The sequence below is a fragment of the Crotalus tigris genome, unplaced genomic scaffold (assembly GCF_016545835.1).
Source record: "Crotalus tigris isolate CLP2741 ecotype Arizona unplaced genomic scaffold, ASM1654583v1 scf7180000018217.1405312, whole genome shotgun sequence".
NCBI lineage: Eukaryota > Metazoa > Chordata > Lepidosauria > Squamata > Viperidae > Crotalus > Crotalus tigris.
Genome location: NW_024096887.1, coordinates 605,226 through 625,983, shown reverse-complemented (window position 1 = coordinate 625,983; position 20,758 = coordinate 605,226). Strand labels below are relative to the sequence as shown.

Sequence of the window (20,758 nt, the reverse complement as noted above, 5' to 3'; positions counted from 1 at the left end):
CATCCAGAATCGACTAGCACTTTTAAATCTACCTGTGCCCCCGTCTTAGGGATTACGAGTTTGGCAGATAGAGAGAAAAGTGAGACATGTCGACTCACCATTGGGTCATTCTCTCCTTTGTCGTCACTGTCGAAAGAGGATAGCGCGGGGATGGGTCCATCCTGAGTCCCAGCATCCTCCTGTGTGGGGGATGTGACTTGGGCAACAGGTTCCTGTGTGATCCAGTTGGATTTCTCTCTCAGTGGCTGCTGAGCAGGTTTCTTTCTCGCTGTTGGTCCCGGTCTACTCTGCTGTTGGGGGTAGGGGACTGGGCAATTTGCTGCTCAATGTCCCTGCTGTCCGCATCGGAAGCACTTGATCAGCGGGCCTGCAGATGGCCTGGGACTTTCAGCAGCCGCAGCAGTTGGAGGTTTTCAGGGTAGTGGTTGCCATTTGGGTTGCTCTGGCCTTGACTTGGCTTCAGTTGGGGGAGGCTTCTTATAGCGGGTGAGCTGAACATCTACCCTTACCGCTGTCTGGTATCATTCTTGCAGCTGATCAGGTACTGCTCGACAGATGCAGGCCTGAGAGAGGTGATCGTCTAATCCTTCTTTGAAGTGATGGACTAGGGACTGCTCAGGCCATCTCTCTATCCGACCAGCTATCTTGCAAAACTCTTGTACGTACTCCAGAGCAGCCCTGCCGGCTTGCTTTATCTTATGGATTGTTCTTCTGCTTTGAGGGTAATGGGTGAGTGCTCAAACCTTGCTCTCAGTCCTAGGAGGAAGACATGGGGGTCCTCCAATTCAGGGGCTTGCTTGTTATATAAATTATTCAGCCATTTGGATGCCTCTCCCTCTAAGCTGGACGCAATTACATCAACCATAGTGGCTGGTAGAGACAGGCACAGCGGTTCAAATGAGAGCGCACTTGATTGAGACAAAAAATCAGCTTCTCTGGGTCCCCATCAAAGGTTGCTCTGAAAGGTGGAGCAATCAATGGCTGCTGGGCCCCCCACTGTTGCTGCTGGCCACACCGAGGCAGCCGCCGCATTCCCAGTGGTTGTACGTTCGGGGGCTGCCACCCCCTGCACTACCTGCAGCTGTGGCATCATCAGTTGCTGTAGGCCCCCCAATGGTTGCTGTCTGGGTGGGGGCTGTTGCCATTCCTCCCTGTTGCTGGTCTGCAGGGAGCTGTGGCATCCTCAATTGCTGTAGGCCCCCCTGCGGCCTCAGAGAGGGTTGTTGCTGGATCCCCATCGTTTGTGGGCCCCTCAGCACTTGTTATACATTTGGGGGCAGCAACCAACCCCCTTGCTGCAGCCATCCTCCCACTGGTTGCTGGTCTCCCGGCCTCTGCATCACCCCAAATTGTTGTAAGGCCTCTATTAGCTGCTGCAAATTCAGGGGCTGCGACCACCCCAACTGCTGTTGCCTTGGCAGAGACTGCTGACCTCCCACCTGCAGGGGCTGCTTTATTCCCCAGTGCTGCAGGGGGCCTAGGCTGGGTGATCAATATGCACACCGGTCTGGGGATTGGCTGTCCCGGCAGCTGCCCAGACCCTCATCTCGGCAGTGGCAATCAGGGCTTCTGGCGGGGCGGCGACTGAAGCTGTCTCTCTCTGTGGGGCTGGAGGCCCTGGTAGGGGGCTTCAGGGGCAGAAAGGCTGCCTGAGCTGCGAAGGAGAGGCTGGGGGTTCCTCTTGGCAGGAGTTGGTGTCTGCCTGGTTGATCATCCTGATCATTGGAGTGTGGGGAATGGGAAGGTTGCTCTCCTCTTTTCATCTCTAGCTCCTTGAACTTTTCCACCAACTTCTCCACTGACTGATTATGAGCTGCGGACAGCTATTTCCACTCACCCGAGTCCTCAGTGGCAGACAATTTGATATTTCTCCACCAATCTGGGGAACGTGACATGTGGGAATCCCTTCATGGTAGCTCAACCTCGTCTGCCTTTGAAGCACTTGAGGGTGGTAAGGCCGTCTCGAGGTGTCTGGAGTCTCCAATGGGCTGGATCCATTCCAACGACCAGATCAGCTATCCTTGCAGCTTGGGTTTTTCTCCCAGCTGGGAGGCCTGAAAAAGCTCCTTCTCCACCGGTATGCTGGCTGTCGCTCCTCCACTGGGGTAGCAGCTGCTGCTGGGGTGCTTGCTTCAGGCATTTTCTATTCATGCTGAAATCTTCCCCGAATCTTTGTCAGCTTGTCCCTCAATTCTAGGAACAGCGACTGGGGCTCAGGACCCATAGATAGTTAGGAAAGTTGGAGATTTTGGCTTAATGTCATGGTTCCGACAGATGAAACTCTTCAAAGAACTTCAAGGAATTGTTTACCTTAAACAATCTTTATTCAAGTAGCATAGCATCGGCACATACATAGGCAAAGCCAAAATCTGAATTCCCCTCCCCTGAGCACATAGTATCAAAGCACAATTCCCTCCTCTAAATCATAAATCACATTCTCCAATTAGTTTGAAATGCTGGCTTTCCCTCCAGTTCTTCAACCCGCCATTTCTTATCATCTCTTATTTCAAAAAACCTTGGTTCTCATCCTAGTTACAGTGTTGTTATGTCCAACTAAACTCCCATGCACATTCCTCCTCCTCCCCCCCCCCAGTATCATCTAATTCTAACTCTAATTCTAAGAGTAAAACATAAGAAGGAAAATGACTGCATTTCCATATGTTGTCAAAGCAAGAACATCCGATGTTAGCAGCATTGACACTCAGACTGGGCTGAAGGTTCATTTTCCAACAAGACAACGATCATAAAACACACAGCCCAGACAACACAGGAATGCTATAAGGACCCACCTCACTTTACATCTTAAGAAGACAGAACTCTTGGAATATCTCTTCCAACAGACATCTTTATTAAGAGAAAATAATTGCAGCCGTGCTAGAAGGGATCTGAGGAATACTCTCCCATCCTTCAATGTTTTAAGTGTTCCCAAGAAGCCCCCATCCCACAGTTCTTCCAGGTGACGATCACTCATCCTCTCTTTTCCCAAATCTCAAGTGTTGCATTGTTCCCCCCCTTTTCCCTCACTGCCGGCAAAAGGGAGACTTCAGAGAGCGAGTAGATGGAAGGCGATGGCCATATTGTTATGGTCAGTCCTCTTGATGAGAATCAACATCCAGTCCTTTTATAGTTTAATGAAGGAAGTGAGAGCCATAACCCCCCCTGCTCATCCCCCTTCCCTTTTGTAGTATGACAGAATCCAGAGAGAGCAGAAATGGGTTTTTTTCAGAGTAGGTAGCTAGAAATGAAATATAATTGGATTCTGACATCCTGCCCCCCTTAAAAATAAGAGAGATCCACGTGTAAAGAAAACAAAACGGGTATAAAAGTTAGTCTGGCTTGTTAGGATACTCTGTATGAAACTTCTTTAATAGCTTCGGGGCTCTGACATGACGTTTATGGACCCACTCGTTTTGTGAGGCGGGGAGGTGTTTCCATGCTACTAGGTATTGAGTTGCCCCATGGTATCTCCTAGAGTCTAGGATTTCCGTTATCTCAAAGTGTTGTTTGCCTTCCATCATGATTGGAGGTGGGGGGTGGATGTTCTCTTTTCAGGAAACTACAGTGGAAAATTGGGTATATTTGCCTAAGATTTTTGGATAATTCTAATTCAACTGTTACTGGGTTTATGATTCTTTTAATTGGAAAAGGCCCTATATATTTTGGTCTAAGTTTTCTACAGGGTTGTAGGGATTTTAGGTATTTTGTAGATAAGTACACCATTTCTCCTATAATGAATGATGTAGGCGCAACCCTTTTTTTATCGGCTTGTGCTTTGTATGCATGCCTAGCTTCATCTAGTGCAGTGGTTCTCAACCTGTGGGTCGGGACCCCATTTGGGGTCGAATGACCATTTCACAGGGGTCGCCAAACAACGCAGTCTGCCATTTTTTTCCCCTTTTCCTTAGCTGTGCTACTCCCTTTTATTCTATTGGCTTTTGAAAGCCAATAGAATAGACTCTCTTGAATAGATTCTAATTCTATTGGCTTTCAAAAGCCAATAGGAATTGTTCAGGCTGTCTCTGCCCTGCTGAGCCCGCCAAAAGTCCCATTCTGCAAACGGTGCTGCACCAGTTGAGTAGTCCTCGACTTACAACCGGTTGAGTAGTCCTCGACTTACGACCGGTTGGGGGTCGCGGCATTAAAAAGGTTGAGAACCACTGATCTAGTGCTTTTCTAACTATTGGCCAGGTGTTTTGTAATTGTTCCATCCATTCTTTCAGTGATGGGATCGCCGGTTTGTTTGGGGTTAGTTCTGGCATGGGATTGAAACTTTGACCGGTAGCTATTTGAAAAGGAGTGTAACCTGTGCTGGAGTGGACTGCATTATTGTAGGCCACTTCTGCGAAGGGGAGTAGGTCTGTCCAATCAGACTGTTGGAAATTAAGAAAGCATCTTAAATATTGCTCAAGTACTGAGTTCAAATGTTCCGCTTGTCCATTCCCTTGAGGGTGATAGCTAGATGTCAGTCCCTGACTGGTCCCTAAGAGGGATAAAAATTCCTTCCAAAATGCAGACGTAAATTGCACTCCCCTATCAGATATGATGTGTTGGGGTGCCCCATGCAATCTGTAAATAAGCTGCACGAAAAGTTTCGCTAAGGCTTTTACGGTGGGAATCTTTTGGCAAGGGATAAAGTGCACCTGTTTGGAAAACAAGTCCGTGACCATTCAGACAACAGTATTCCCATTGCTTTCTGGTAATTCCACTATAAAATCCATGGCTATTTCCCTCCAGGGGGCTGAGGGATTTGCCACTGTTTGTAACAGTCTGGGCGATTTCCTTTGCAACCTCTTGGTAGTTGCACACTTTGGGCAGCTGACCACGTAACTTTCTATGTCCTTTTTCATGGATGGCCACCAAAATTGCCGTTTAATTAAGTGTAATGTTTTTACAAATCCAAAATGCCCTGCTGATTTTGTGTCGTGGCAAAGCTGCATGAATGTGACTCTTTGGGTTGTTGGTATATATAACTTTTCCCTCACCCAAGGCAGCCCGCCGTTCATTGTGCACATGTGTCTATTTTTCTGGAACCATTCATCTGTTTCCAAATTTTTCCAGAATTCTATTCCAGTTTGGCTACCCAGCTGTGGTTTTAATTTAGCTTGAGCTCTGCTGGTTACTGGTGCTGCCAGTTGTGATTCCACCATCATCGGTTTAGAGTCGGTGGCTCGCGTGCTGTTATATTGGGGAAGTTCTTCCCCCCCCCCCCGGCAAATGCTTGAGCGTAAAGTGGAATTGGTGAAAATGCTGGGACCAGCAGGCTTGCTTGGGGTTGAGCTTCCTGGGTGTTTTCAAGGCTTCCAAATTTTTGTTTTCTGTCCACACCTGGAAAGGGATTTTATTGCCTTCAAGGAACTGGCGCCACGTGAGTAATGACCACCGAATCCCGTATGCCTCTTTCTCCCACACAGGCCAGTGCTGCTCTGTTTCGGTGAGTTTCTTGGATGTATACGCACAAGGTTGCAATACCCCTTCATCGTTTTCTTGCAATAGTACAGCTCCCACTGCCACATCAGTTGCATCCGCCTGTATTATGAAGGGCTTGTCCATGTCTGGGTGCCTCAGTACTGGTTCAGCAGAAAAAAGTCTCTTTAATCTCTCAAACGCCGCTTGGCATTCCATTGTACATTTAGTGGCTGGCTAGGTTTTACTGAGAATGCTCCATTCGTTTTTAGTAAGTTCATGAGGGCAGGGCTATCTGGGCAAATGAGGGGATGAATTGGCGGTAAAAGTTTGTGAAACCCAGGAAACTTTGCAGTTGCTTTCTTGTGTGAAGTGGTGCCCATTCTAATACTGCTCTGACCTTTTCTGGGTCCATTTCAATGCCTGTGGGGATATGCGATAACCTAGGTAGTCTATTCTTTCCTGGTGGAATTCGCATTTCGATAATTTGACATATAGGTGGGCGTCTCGCAGTTTCTTTAAAACTGCTCTGACTAGGTTGACATGTTTGTCTTTTGATTCGGTGAAGATAAGAATGTCGTCTAAGTAAACCAGGACCCCTTTAAATAGGTGCTCCCTTAGTACGTCATTGATTAATTGCATAAATACTGCGGGCCCCCCTTGTAATCCAAATGGCAAGACTTTGAATTGGTAGCACCCTACTGGGCAGTTAAATGCGATCTTCCATTCATCCTCTTCCTTAATTCTCACACGATAGTACGCTTCCCTTAGATCTAGTTTAGTAAAAAAAAAATCTTTCTAGAGGTGTGATAACATGTCCTTCATGAGGGGTAGGGGGTATAGGTTGCTTTCACTGATTGTATTTAGGAGCCTATAATCCATGCATAAGCGTAAAGAGCCATCCTTCTTCTCTCTAAAGAGGACCAGAGCGGCCACTTTAGGCTTGGCAAGTTCAATGAACCCCCTTTCTAAGTTTTTCTTTATGAATCTTTCCATTTCCTCCTTCTCCTTTGGGCTCATGGAGTATAATCTGGGCTCTGGGAGTTTTGCTCCAGGCTTGAATTCTATGGTACAGCCCGTGGGTCGGTGGGGGGGAAGCTCATCCGCCCTCTCCTCACTGAAAACTTCAGCAAGATCTCTGTATTCCTCTGGTATTTCTGGTAGCCCCTTTTCCTCTCCCATAGATGCTTTTTCCATTCTTAATTTTGGTAGATCCCCTTTTAAGTCCATAAGATCCCCTTTTGGGAAATTGATTTCTGCTGTCCTCCAATTCACCCAGGGGTTCCATTTCTTTAACCATTCCATTCCTAGGATCATCGGGCATTCCATGCCTGGGGTCACTACAAATGTTATGTCTTCTTCATATTTACCCAGGGAGAGGTGGATTGGTAAAGTGGCTAGGGTAGCTGGCACCCCCCCCCCGCTATGGATCCATCTAACTGGCCGAATGAGATTGGTTGTTCCAGTCTCCTTGACGGAATGCCCAGGTTTCCCACTAGCATTGGGCTAATGAGGCAGCGGGTGCAGCCAGAGTCTATTAAGGTTTTCACCTTGACAGCTTCGGGCATGGGGGTAATTAATATAGTCACTGTCTTGAGGATGGGTGCGATGGGTCCAGTTACCAGGGGTTCGCCCTCCGAGCTGTCGTCTGAGGCGTCCACCGGCCCTGCAGTGTAGGCTGGAGTTCTTTCCCCCCGATGAGCAGAGGTAGAGGATTCCACGGCCTCCATCACTCTCATGGCAGGTTCTTTTGGCTTAGCTGGAGACTTCCTGGATTTGCTGGCTGGTGATCTGTCTGGGTTGTGCTGGGGGGCTTTTGAGCGGCATTCTACAGCCCGATACCCCTCTCTCCCACACTTGAAACACCCCATTTGCTTCTTGGCCGTAGGATGGTTTCACTGGTTCACGTGTCAACTCAGGCGGTGAGCAGCTCCATTGTTTTCCTCGGCGGTGCCTCTTCGGCAGGGAGTGGGGACTACTGGATCAGCGGATGTCCCCAGGGCTGCAGGTTCCACTTCCCCCTCGATGTCTCTCCAGTTGTGGCTCCAGGAGTTGGTGCAGCCATAGGACTCAGAATTCTCCTCTCCTAGGGAGCTGAGGGTTCTCTTCATCAAGTCGATACCTTTCTCTAGGATTCAGCTTGAGTGCGGTGCCTAGCTTCCTTCCTCTTCACTTGCGTACAGGGATTTCCCCATCTCCTGCTTCCATTCTGGTTGAGTGGGCCCCCGTCTCAGGGTCACCTTTCTTGATTTCTTTTCCCACTCGCCTTTCTTTCCAATGCCCATTGACCACCAAGGTTTGTGGCTGCGTGTCTTCAACCACCTCTTCTCCTGAGGAATCTGACTTCTCAGATCCTGACACCTGGCAGGTTTTCAGTTGGGGCAGCGGCTCCCTCTCCGGGGGCTTTCTCTCTTCCCTGCTCCGTCGTCTGACATGGTATTTTTTGCAAAGTCTCCCGGCAAGGTTCTCCCTTCCAGGTGGACTATTTTTGCAGATCTTGTCTAATATAAGGACCCACCTCACTTTACATCTTAAGAAGACAGAACTCTTGGAATATCTCTTCCAACAGACATCTTTATTAAGAGAAAATGATTGCAGGCATGCTAGACAGGATCTGAAGAATTCTCTCCCATCCTTCAATGTTTTAAGTGTTCCCAAGCAGTCCCCACCCCACAGTTCTTCCAGGCGACGATCACTCATCCTCTCTTTTCCCAGATCCCAGGTGTTCCATTGTTCCCCCCCCCTTTTCCCTCACTGCTGGCAAAAGGGAGACTTCAGAGAGCGAGTAGATGAAAGGCGATGGTCAAAAGGGAGACTTCAGAGAGCGAGTAGATGAAAGGCGATGGTCAGTCCTCTTGATGAGAATCAACATCCAGTCCTTTTGTAGTTTAATGAAGAAAGTGAGAGCCATAAAACCCCCCTGCTCATCCCCCTCCCCCTTTGTAGTATGACAGAATCCAGAGAGAGAGCAGAAATGGGTTTTTTTCAGAGTAGGTAGCTAGAAATGAAATATAATTAGATTCTGACAAATGCCTTAGAAACAACTCTGTGAATGTCCTAAAGTGGCCCAACCAGAGCCTTGTCTTGAACCCTATAAACATCTATGGAGACACCTGAACATGGCTGTCCATCGACGGTTGCAATCCAACCTGATTGAGCTTGAGAGGATTTGCAAAGAAAAATGGCAGAAAATCCCCCAGTCCAGGTGTGCAAAGCTTGTTAGGTCATACCCAAAAAGACTCGAGGCTGTAATTGCTGCCAAAGGTGCTTCAACAAAGTATCCAATGAATGGTCTGAATATTTATGCCAATGTGAGATTTCATTTTCTCTTTTTAATAAATTTACAGACATTTCTAAAATTTTAGAATTTTAATTAAATTTAAATTCTAATATTTTAAAATTCTAAAATTTACTTTGTCATTATGATGTAGATTAATGGGAAAAATGAATTTCAACAACTATAGAATCAGGTTGCAGCATAACAAAATTGAGAAAAGTGAAGGCGGTCTGAATACCTTCTCAATGCACTGAATATACAGTTCATGGCTTGAACACGCTTGCTACTTCTGGCCCTGGACACTCCACCGTTTTGCTTGGTTTTTTTTTTTACAATTAGGAGGTGTCAAAACTGATTTTCTATATGTGGTATGGTATGGTATGGCAACAATTCATATCCAATGTGAAGTATTAACAGAGCAAGCGATTGTTCTTGTATTCTATGAGGGTAATATTCATGTCCTTAATTATTGTGCAGACAATGCATTATCCTCAATTTTAATTAGCCCCTGCACTTAATTGTAATAATCCAGTAGATTGATAAAAATATTCTTGTTCTTTAAAGAAAATGCAGTTGGAACTATTCACAAATAATTTCTTATATGGCCAAGAACCTAGCTGTCCCTCTTGAAATGGAATAAATCATTTGTGTGAGCCTCATACAGGCTTCCAGAGTCCTAGCCAATGACTTCATTCACCACATGAGAGTTCCTGAGAAGAGTTGTATTTTCTTCAGCAAGAAATTTTCTATTGTACTGAACATGGAAGTTAACTTTGAGCCAAACCTGAAGAAGCAGCAAAGACAATTTTTCCCCAGATACTGCACATAAAAAAGTATGTTCAACTGTACTGCTACTGACATTGGTAGTGGGGCAAAAAAGTATTTAGTCAGCCACCAATTGTGCAAGTTCTCCCACTTAAAAAGATGAGAGAGGCCTGTAATTGTCATTATAGGTAGACCTAAACTATGAGAGACAAAATGAGAAAACAAATCCAGACAATCACATTGTCTGATTTGGAAAGAATTTATTTGCAAATTATGGTGGAAAATAAGTATTTGGTCAATATCAAAAGTTCATCTCAATACTTTGTTATATATCTTTTGTTGGCAATGACAAAGGTTAAACTTTTTCTGTAAGTCTTCACAAGGTTGGCACACACTGTTGCTGGTATGTTGGCGCATTCCTCCATGCAGATCTCCTCTAGAGCAGTGATGTTTTGGGGCTGTCACTGGGCAACACGGACTTTCAACTCCCTCCAAAGGTTTTCTGTGGGGTTGAGATCTGGAGACTGGCTAGGCCAGGACCTTGAAATGCTTCTTACGAAGCCACTCTTTCGTTGCCTGGGCGGTGTGTTTGGGATCATTGTCAGGCTGAAAGACCCAGCCACGTTTCATCTTCAATGCCCTTGCTGATGGAAGAAGGTTTGCACTCAAAATCTCATGATACATGGCCCCGTTCATTCTTTCCTGTACACGGATCACTCGTCCTGGTCCCTTTGCAGAGAAATAGCCCCAAAGCATGATGTTGCCACCCCCATGCTTCACAGTAGGTATGGTGTTCTTTGGATGCAACTCAGCATTCTCTCTCCTCCAAACACGACGAGTTGTGTTTCTACCAAACAGTTCTACTTTGGTTTCATCTGATCATAGGACATTCTCCCAATCCTCTTCTGGATCATCCAAATGCTCTCTAGCAAACTTCAGACAGGCCCGGACATGTACTGGCTTAAGCAGGGGGACATGTCTGGCACTGCAGAATCTGAGTCCCTGGTGGCATAGTGTGTTACTGATGGTTGCCTTTGTTACATTGGTCCCAGCTCTCTGCAGGTCATTCACTAGGTCCCCCCGTGTGGTTCTGGGATTTTTGCTCACCGTTCTTGTGATCATGTTGACCCCACGGGGTGAGATCTTCCATGGAGCCCCAGATCGAGGGAAATTATCAGTAGTCTTGTATGTCTTTCATTTTCTAATTATTGCTCCCACAGTTGATTTCTTCACACCAAGCTGCTTGCCTATTACAGATTCAGTCTTCCCAGCCTGGTGTAGGTCTGCAATTTTGTTTCTGGTGTCCTTCGACAGCTCTTTGGTCTTCACCATAGTGGAGTTTAGAGTGTGACTGTTTGAGGTTGTGGACAGGTGTCTTTTATACTGATAACAAGTTCAAACAGGTGCCACTAATACAGGTAATGAGTGGTGGACAGAGGAGCCTCTTAAAGAAGAAGTTACAGGTCTGTGAGAGCCAGAAATCTTCCTTGTTTGTAGGTGACCACATACTTATTTTCCACCATAATTTGCAAATAAATTCTTTCCAAATCAGACAATGTGATTGTCTGGATTTGTTTTCTCATTTTGTCTCTCATAGTTGAGGTCTACCTATGATGACAATTGCAGGCCTCTCTCATCTAAATACTTTTTTGGTCCACTGTATATAGTAGAGGTAACAATGACTTTCTGAAAGCCAAATTAGAGCAAATCAAGGACCACCTTCAAGGCTCTTTTTGAGTTATACAGTTCACTGAGACATGCTTACCACAAAATGGAATGAAAGTGGATTGATAGAGGGAAAAAAGAACACACAACAAAGAACCTGATCAGCAACCTGCAAGTTTGCCCAACATCCTTCAGTACTTAGTTCTACGCTTCCTTCTCTGGGCCACGTATTATGTTGACAAATTGGAAGGCTAACTTTCCAGCAAGCTGAACTGGATATGATTTCTACATCTGGCTAAAAAACAAGGTCAGTTCAAATAAAAAAAAATCAGATATTTTTTCATTTAAATTGTACAGTAACTGCTTTGCTCCTGCCAATAATGATATCATCCCAAATACATGCTAGTTATAAAAGTTTTCTAAGGACAAAACAATCCTGAAATTGGGGCTGGGAAGTTTAAGCAGCATAAATGAAAAACTGTTGAGGCAAAGATCAGGAGAAAGATCTTTCCCTTTCCAGACAAACCTTCTACAAAAGCCTTGAAATGGACAATACCACATACAATTGAATTGCTTATAAAAATAAATTATATTTTTTCACTATTATTCTAAAGCTTCGAAGTTTTCAAAATTTATTGCACAATTTTAGCCGAAGTGCTACAATTACCTACAGTTGCCTTTGAAGTTGTAAGATTTTCAGTAAAGTATATACATATAAAGAATAACAATGAAAGAATGCTAAAGATAGAGGGGATAGTACAAAAAAAACCTCTGCATAATAAATGTTGGTGATGTTGCTCATATAATCTTAACTTTCACTGAGGAAACTCTAGTCCAGTGGTTCTCAATCTTTTTAATGCCGCGACCCCATAATACAGTTCCCCATGTTGTGGTGACCCCCAACCACTTATACATCACCAGGTGCCACGGGTGTGGCCAAAGAAAAGGGGAAAAAAATGGCGGACAGCCTTGTTTGGCGACCCCCGTGAAATGGTCGTTCGACCCCAAATGGGGTCCCGACCCACAGGTTGAGAACCACTGCTCTAGTCAATTTTTGGGGTGACACTGGAAATATGAATTTCTTGAATGCCCCCAAAATGTTCTCCCTATTCTTTGAATATGTTACGTTTCTTCTGCAATGCTCAATTCCACTGTTATGTCTTTCACAAATAGTTAAGTTCTAATTTATAAGAAAAGTTTGTTCCTGTCACAGTTCAGCCTGGACATAGCAATAAATCTCTCTGTGGAAATAGAAAAACATGTAACAGAAGGCTCAAGGATGAGACTTAGATAAGTTATTTTTACTGCAGGTGTAAAATAAGCTGTTATTAATGATGAAGAGCAGCTATTGCAGAATCCAGAAATAGAGCCATACTTAAACACTGACTCCAGTGTTTAAACCCTGTGTTACTTTCTCATATCCTTATACAGTAATAGATATTTTGCTGCCAATTTCTCAGTCCTGGATGTTGAGTATCTGTACAGTGTTTTGAAAACAATCGTTTCTTGTCTCAGACTTTATTTCCAACCTTGCTGGATTCAGACCCTGCAATTCCCAGTATTATCATAATCTAAACCAGTGATTTTCAACTGTAATGATCAGGAACAAAACACACTTGAAAAATGAGACAAATATTCTCTATATATCATATAATCAGTATGTAGTAGAAAATTCTGTTGAGTTATCGAGAAGGCTCTCTTGAGATCGGTATCATTTCACTTTCCTACAGATGCAGTTTCCAGTGGATGTTCAGTAAGCAGTCAATGAAATCAATAGAATTTTACCAGCTAACCCCAAGAAACTACCACTGAAGTGAGAATTAAATTATAAGCTCATATTTTGTGCTTATTTTGCAACTATCCCCAAGTATATTCTTCCCTATGAGCCTTACCTTAGCCGATCATAATTTAGCATTACAAAAGCAAACAACACCATCACGCAGAATGCTCTTCTTTTTGGAGGGGAGCCTTTGAGATTCTGATTCTAGACAGGAAAGGAAAAAGTAAAGGAAAAAAAAATAATCAACTTGCTTCACTTTCAACATTAAAAGGGCCATAAAGGGGTAGCAGCCTAATACTAGCTATTATTGCTCATTTTTCTCATGATTTTGCCACTATTGCAAGTGTCATTTGTGATCGCAATGAACAGTAAAAATTATATGCCTATATGATCTTATAGGGACAGTATGATAGAAAATGTACACGTCCTGATCAATGTTCTATAGATTGCTGAATCAGGTATATGTATTGGATGACAAGGGTAGCCAGAATTGCTCAAATTACTTTATTCATGAATATTAAGATCTATAGGTAATTCCTGTTTAGTAACTGATTCATTTAGTGACTGCTTGCAGTTACGCTGGTGATACCAGTCCTCGCATTTATAATCCTTGCAAGTCTGTAAAGCAAAGGAAAGTTGAAATACAATGATGAAATTGCGATGTTTCACTTAGCAATTGCTTCACTTAATGACCAAGTTGCTGGTACCAAGGGGTTGCTAAATGAGCTAATTAACTTAGCTTGCCCACTTTTAATTCAGTTCTCATGAATTATGCTATAGGAAAACTCTGGAAAGATGCAAAGAGATGTTGCTGATTGTTCCCACTTCTCATGAATGTGTGTGCCTAAGCCTTGGCAGCATTTACCATGATGAGCAACTTTCTTGAGGAAGGTGATTGGCTTGCAGTTCTGAAGGAAACAGATTATCTGGCCATTTTCAGTCTGACATATACAGTAGTACTAAGATACTATTAGTCTCATTTGTTGATGATCACAGACTTGGAATAAGGGAAGGGCATCCATCCTGACCCTTCTTGAACACTTACCAATCTTTCATAGCATCAATCATGGTACCCTTTTGGACAAGTAAGGGTTAAGACAGTGTTGTGATGGTATTCCTCCTTCCTCCAAGGGAGAAAGGTCTAGTTCTAGACACTTGCTCTGCGGGGTATCTCATGGGTCTATTCTAACCATTCTAAATAAATAGCAAGTCCAAGAGGCTATTTATTTTGGATCTCTTCAGAACCTGAATCTAGAAATTTTCCACTGTTTTTTTCTGGAAGAGACGGTACTCACAGGATCAGTGTGCAATTTGGGCATTTCCTGGACTCATGGCTCCTGCTTGAAGAACAGGCAGCAGTCATGGCCAGCAGGGCCTTTGCACGATTCTGTCTTTTGTGCCAACTGCATCTCTTACTGGATTGGGAGGTCTCATTTATGCTCACTCATACCTTAGTTCCATCCTGGTTGGACAAATACAGTGAGGACAACATGGGGCTGCCTTTAAAGGCCATCAAGGAACTGAAATTAGTCCAGGATGCAGTGACATTGGTAATCCACATAACATTATTGCACAACCTGCAGTAACTCCCAACAGACTTCCAAATGCAATGCAAGGTACTCATTATCATCTATAAAGCCATGCATGACTCATGCTCAGATTATCTGTGGGGTTGTTTCTATTTCTGCCATAGTTGGAAGAGCGTGTTCTAAATCCCTTTCCTGAGGAAATATCACCTGATGGGAAGTATTCCTTTCCTTGGCAGTAATAGTAATAGTAGTAAAGTTGGAAGGGACCTTGGAGGTCATCTAGTCCAACCTCCTGCTCAGGCAGGAAACCCTACACCATTTCAGACAAATGGCTGTCCAGTCTCTTCTTAAAAACTTCCAGTGTTGGAGCATTTACTGCTTCTGGAGGCAGGCTGTTCCACTGATTAATTGTTCTCACTGTCAGGAAGTTTCTCCTTAGTTCTAGGTTGCTTCTCTCCTTGATTAGATTCCACCCATTGCTTGTTGTCCTTCCTTCAGGTGCTTTGGAAAATAGCTTAATTCCCTCTTCTTTATGGCAGCCCCTGAGATATTGGAATACTGCTATCATGTGCCCCCTTGCCCTTCTCTTCGTTAAGCTAGACATACCCAATTCTAGCAACCGTTCCTTAGATGTTTTAGCCTCCAGTCCCCTAATCATCTTTGTTGCTCTTCCCTGTACTCTTTCTAGAGTCTCAACATCTTTTTCACATCGTGGTGACCAAAACTGGATGCAGTATTCCAAGTGTGCCCTTACCAAGGCATTGAAGAGTGGTATTAATACTTCACGTGATCTCGATTCTATCCCTCTGTTAATGCAGCCTAGCACTGTGTTGGCCTTTTTGGCAGCTGCAGCACACTGCTGGCTCATATTTAGGTGATTGTCTACTAGGAATCCGAGGTCCCTCTCACAGTTACTACTATTGAGCATGGTGCCACCTATGTAATGATCTTTTCTACCCAGATTTGGATGGCCACCATCCTATTAGTCTTCTAAAAAGCTTCAAAGTCCTAGTTTTTCTGCAAGAATTAGGCCAGGTCAATAGACAATCCATCTTCTGGGAGACAGGTCGTATGTCTGGTTGACCTGGCCATATATTGTTTGATATATTGTCTGTGGAATTTGTTCCATTTGATTTTGTATGGTCTTTTCAATCTACGATATCATATTTTCAATGTTTGGCAACACTTAGTTCCACAGAAAGCAATTTTCCATAATTACTGTGCTTACCTCCACTCCCAGTTCATCTAGCTGTCTCTTCAGTGAGCCATTCTCTCTTTTAAGATGATCATTTTCTAACAAAGCAGTCTTCAGTCTAGCTTCTAAACTCTGCATATATTCCTTTTTCTTCCTCCGTGACTGACAAGCTGATTCCCGGTTTTTTATCATGCGTTGCTGCCGTTTTAGAACATTCATCTGGAAATAACACATATGATAAAAAAAACTGTTCAAAGCTCAGAAAATTTGCAAAGGAACAGAGCCAACACAGGGCAACTGACAACACTACAGGCTTTTCTTTAAAAGGGGGGGGGGAGAGGGGAAGGATGTAATTATACTGCACAAAAATAAGCATTCCTAAGAATTCTAGAAGATCCCATTTTTCTTGTTACTTGAATTGATATAATTTTTTCTAAATCTGATATTCTATAGTCAGGGTGTCCTCAGTTTATGACCACAATTGCAACCAGAATGTCCACTGAGAAGTAAAGCAATAATTAAGCGAGTTGCATCCAATTGTATGACCTTTTTTGCTAAGCTAATCACCATGATCATTAAGTGAATCACAAGCTGTTAAGTAAAAAAGTGACTTCTCCCATTGATTTTGCTTGTCAGAAGCCAGCTGGGAAGATAGCAAATGGCAATCATGTGACACCAGGATGCTAAAACTATTGCAAATACATGCTGGTTGCGAAGCTCCTGAATTTTGACCACATGACCATAGAGATGCTGTGACAGTCTTAAGTGCGAAGACCAGTTGTAAATCACTTTTTAAAGTGATGTCATAACTTCAAATAGTAAATGAATGGTCATAAGCTGAGGACTACTTGTAAAGAGTATTTTACTCTTTCCATATACTTACAGATTTAAGATTACATTACAAACTTACAATCTTGTCTCGTCAAGTAATTAAATATCTTTAAAATTATTTTCGAACTATTTTTCATATCCATATGACATTGCACAATAGCACCAGGAGAAATTAGATTTTTATTATTGGACCAGTGTTAATAAATACCTAAAAGGAGCCAACACCTCACACTAATAAAATTCAGCTCCAATTATTTCAGTATTTCCCCATTCTGAGTAATGAAATGGTGGTAGCGATGCCAGAATAATCCCTGCATCTCCCAGAAATGGACAGATTAAAGGATAAGGCTTGATAAGTAGCTCACTGCCTCATTGAGTTCACTTAATAAACCTATTTATTCTATCATCTCTTCCTCTTCTACACAGCTGCTAAAAGCTCCCCTTCCAGCCACATAGTAGATCAAATGCAATTTGTTTGCTTCACGCATGGATTAGTTGAGAAAGCTTTTTGGTCTCTACACTGATGATGTATTGAAGTGAGTTTTTACCCAGTTTAACAGGAATAATTTGCATTCATTTTGCTTGTATTTATAATGTGTTAGGCAGAGTGTTGATTTAGCTGTTGGGGGAGGATAAAGCAGAGATTATACTCATTTCACCCTCACTGACCCAATGCTCACCAGATGGTGTGACAAGGCATTTCATTAGCACTCCATCTGACACTGAAAAAAATGCCAAGCTGCAAAGGAGAGCTGATCAGTACTTTAATTTCTGTTAAAGTAGCAAACTGGTATCTGATTCCTTCAGACTATATGATTTAATATTCCCTGTACAATAACAAAAATAAAGGTTTTCCAACACACAAAACCAATGTGACAAGAATTCTAGCCCATTGCAGTCCTGTTTGGCAGCTTTCACATGTAGTTTCCTCCCCTAAGGGAGTCAGGATGGTACAACGGTTGTTGGACTTGGATTGGGGATGCAAATGAATTAACAGTAGTGTGAAGTAAAACAAACATGAACACAATTCTATCACATTATTTTTCAATTTTTGCCAAACACTCTGACAATATTAAACGGGAGGGCAGATGTCCAATTAACTTTATGACTTTGTACTGCATTACTCAACTGTTATTGAGGGTGGTGCGATAGCTCAGCAGTTAAGACGCTGGACTTGTCAGCTAGAAAGCCAGCAGCCCAGGTTGGAGACCCAAACGCCATGCAATGGGGTAAGCTCCCGTCGTCGCCCTAACTCCTGCCAATCTAGCAGTTCCAAAACATGCAAATGCAAGTAGATGAATAGGTACTACTTTTGTGGGAAGGTAACAGAGCTCTGTGATACTGTATCATGCTGGCCACATGACCATGCAAATGTCTTCAGACAGCATTGATTCAATGGCCTTGAAATGAAGATGAGGACCATCCCCTATAGTCAGCAATGATTAGCAGAATAAAATCTGCAGGGACTCCTTTACCTTTTACTCAATTGATAGTTCACAAAAATTAATAGAGATACATTGCCAACTACTCCTGCCCTTAAACAGCAGGAAAGAGACTCAAGGCTGTGATTCTGGAGCTGTTTCCCATGATGAAGATGAGCAGACAGAGCAAGACTCATTCAGACAGAGCAAGACTCAAGAAGAAATATAATAATTTCTCTGTCCCACAATCCAGTAACTTCACTATGGCCCAGAAACAAATGTCCTGCAATGCTTTATGTACACAGAACTCCAGATTTTTTTTTTAAATGAGTGATCTGCTTTTATTCTAATGTAATATCAAACAAAGGCATGGTAAAGGGACACACAACAACCAGTCAATTGGGTGTAGGCTCTGGGTTCCAAAGGCTGTTACCCCAAAAGCCATACCATAATTTCTCCTGTCTGAATAGTCAGCCACATGTAAGTATGTGGGTGCACACAAACACTCTCAGAGTCTAAGCCTGGAACTATCTCCACCACCAGAAATAAAAAGGGCCAAGAAGCACCAATTGAAATGTCACCACTTGTATTTTCATGCCTTTAGCAGGTACTACTTATTTTCCAATCTTCTCTTTAGTAAGAAAATCTAGAAGATTGCTAGTTTATAGAAAAGTTTAAATTGTTGGGAGCTGAAATTCCACTGTGGACATTGCATGTTGTCAATTATGTCACTAGTGGCGTGTGGGTAAAACATTTTTGCGACCCCAAGCTTTCCAGGTGGAAGGGCTAATTACAAACAGAAGCTGGAAAGAACTTACATCCATGTTTGTATTTGAGGAAGTGGCGTGAAGGACAGTGATAGGTTCTGCTAGGTTCCCACTGGTCAAACTTTTTCCTGCAGTTTGTGGTAATACCCTAATGGTGTGACCTGTTAATGGTTTTACTCCACCATTAACAGCAATGGCTGGATTTGAGGCAGGAAGGATTCCAGATGTCTGAAGATGAACCACAGCAGGCTGAGAAATCATTAGTGGCTGACCTAAAACAGAAACAAAAAGTTTTGGTATACTGATTTAGCACTTACCAAAAATGTTAAATTCTATGCATGCTATGTTTTGCCTCATGATAGTTGTACAAAGATGAGAAAGTATTGCTTTACTTTATAAAGCTAAACATATATAGGCCTAGAACATTTCTATCCTAGGCATCCAGTAATTTTTGAAGAATTTGGAGGTGTTGCTTTTAGTCCTAAAGGCTTGCACTTGCACACTGAAGATTCCTTCATTTAAATACCATACTCCGCCTAAAGCCTATCATATATCACTTGTTACTTTTGAGGCTGTGATTAAATTTTAAAATGGTTGCTATGTGTGGCATATGAATTGTGGTTAAAAGAGCAGATTAGGGCCACATATATAGTGTCAATCCAAATCACCCACTACCAACAACTCACATACTGCCTACATAAATTATCCACAAATTGTTCATAAGCAACATATCTAGACAGAGGTGCTTATCAACCAACATACTATAAATAAACAAAAATTGAAAATCATAGACATACTGCTTTTGAACATAGCTTATTTATATCATGTAGGTGAGTTTCTCCTCATTTTCCAAAGGAGACAAAATCATGCAGATCACCCAGGAGTGGTTAATGGCCAGCCATTCCACTTTTAATGTACTAATGTTAATTCTGATATATTTACAACAGAAAGATATAATGAATATAATAAGATATAATGAATCCTCTCATCTTTCCTATAATCTTCTATTATTACTATTATTGGTATCTTATGATTATATTTCTTTGTTGTTTGCATGTTCATTGACAATTTACGCACCGGAGAAAGATTCACTGTGAAAGTAAAAGAAGCTTTAAAGAATTGCATTCGCATCTTCCTATGTTTCAGTAAAATAAAAAAAAAAAATCCTTTCCCAATGTTTTAATTAAAATCCTCAATTTCTTGCTCATACAGGTAGTCCTCGCTTACTCAACATAACTGGGATCCGCCATCGTAAAGTGAAAAATCACATGACCATGCTCACTTTATGATGGCAGTTTGACAGTTCCAGCTGTGGTTGTTACGTAAACCACATATGGATCATTAAAGCGCAGCATCACCTAAGTGTAACTTGCAAGTTCCTGCCAGCTTCTTCCACTCTGCTTACAGCAGGCTGGCTATAAGGGTTGCAAATGGTGATTATGTGGCCATGGGATGCTGCTATCAATATAAATACCTGCCAATTGCCAAGCGTCCAAATCACAATCACATAACCACTGGGCACTGTGACATCTGCAACTTCAAGAATGTTATACTGTATTATCAATTAGTTGATGTAAGATAGTGAGAAATAGAATATATTCAAATAGATAAGATGTGTATTCTGAATATTAGATTTTGTGATGAATTGTGATAATGGGAACTTTGGTTACTTAAAACTTGAAAATTATAAATACTAAATGTCAAAGTTAAACATTAACGGGAAATTAAAAATTGGGAAAATTAGAATATTGATTGTCTATAAAGATTGAATGTTAAAATAATAATGAGATGTATAAGCCAAAAAGTATTGATAAATTGAATGTCATTTTTATTTAATCGATTTAATAAGAATTATATTAGTTTAGACAGGAGACAGTGAATACTGAGGGGAAAAGAGAGAAAAAATTTGATGTAATAGCTTGAGATTTGTACTGAAGATATTTGTATGTTATTGTATTAATTGGCCCAGCCGCCACGTTGCTTTTTGAATATTTAAATGTAAAATTAGAAAATCAATAAAACATTATTTAAAAAAATGACTACCTGTAATCAGAGGTCAAGAATCCTGCTACTTGGAAATTAAATTACTCTTTTCACTTCAATTTTGCTCCAAAAATCCCTTTTA

The 20,758-nt window shown here is 42.4% G+C and overlaps 1 protein-coding gene across 2 annotated transcripts in view; it reads right to left on the bottom strand.

The window, feature by feature from the left end:
* ATF6 (activating transcription factor 6) overlaps positions 1-20,758 on the bottom strand; it is a 123,682-nt gene that overhangs the window by 88,722 nt on the left and 14,202 nt on the right. For both annotated transcript variants that reach the window (XM_039348974.1, XM_039348975.1), the window contains exons 7-9: positions 18,685-18,905; positions 15,648-15,833; positions 13,003-13,094 (exon numbers count right to left, since the gene is read on the bottom strand). In XM_039348974.1, coding sequence (XP_039204908.1) covers positions 13,003-13,094; positions 15,648-15,833; positions 18,685-18,905 — 499 coding nt within the window. The remainder of the gene's footprint in view (positions 1-13,002; positions 13,095-15,647; positions 15,834-18,684; positions 18,906-20,758) is intronic.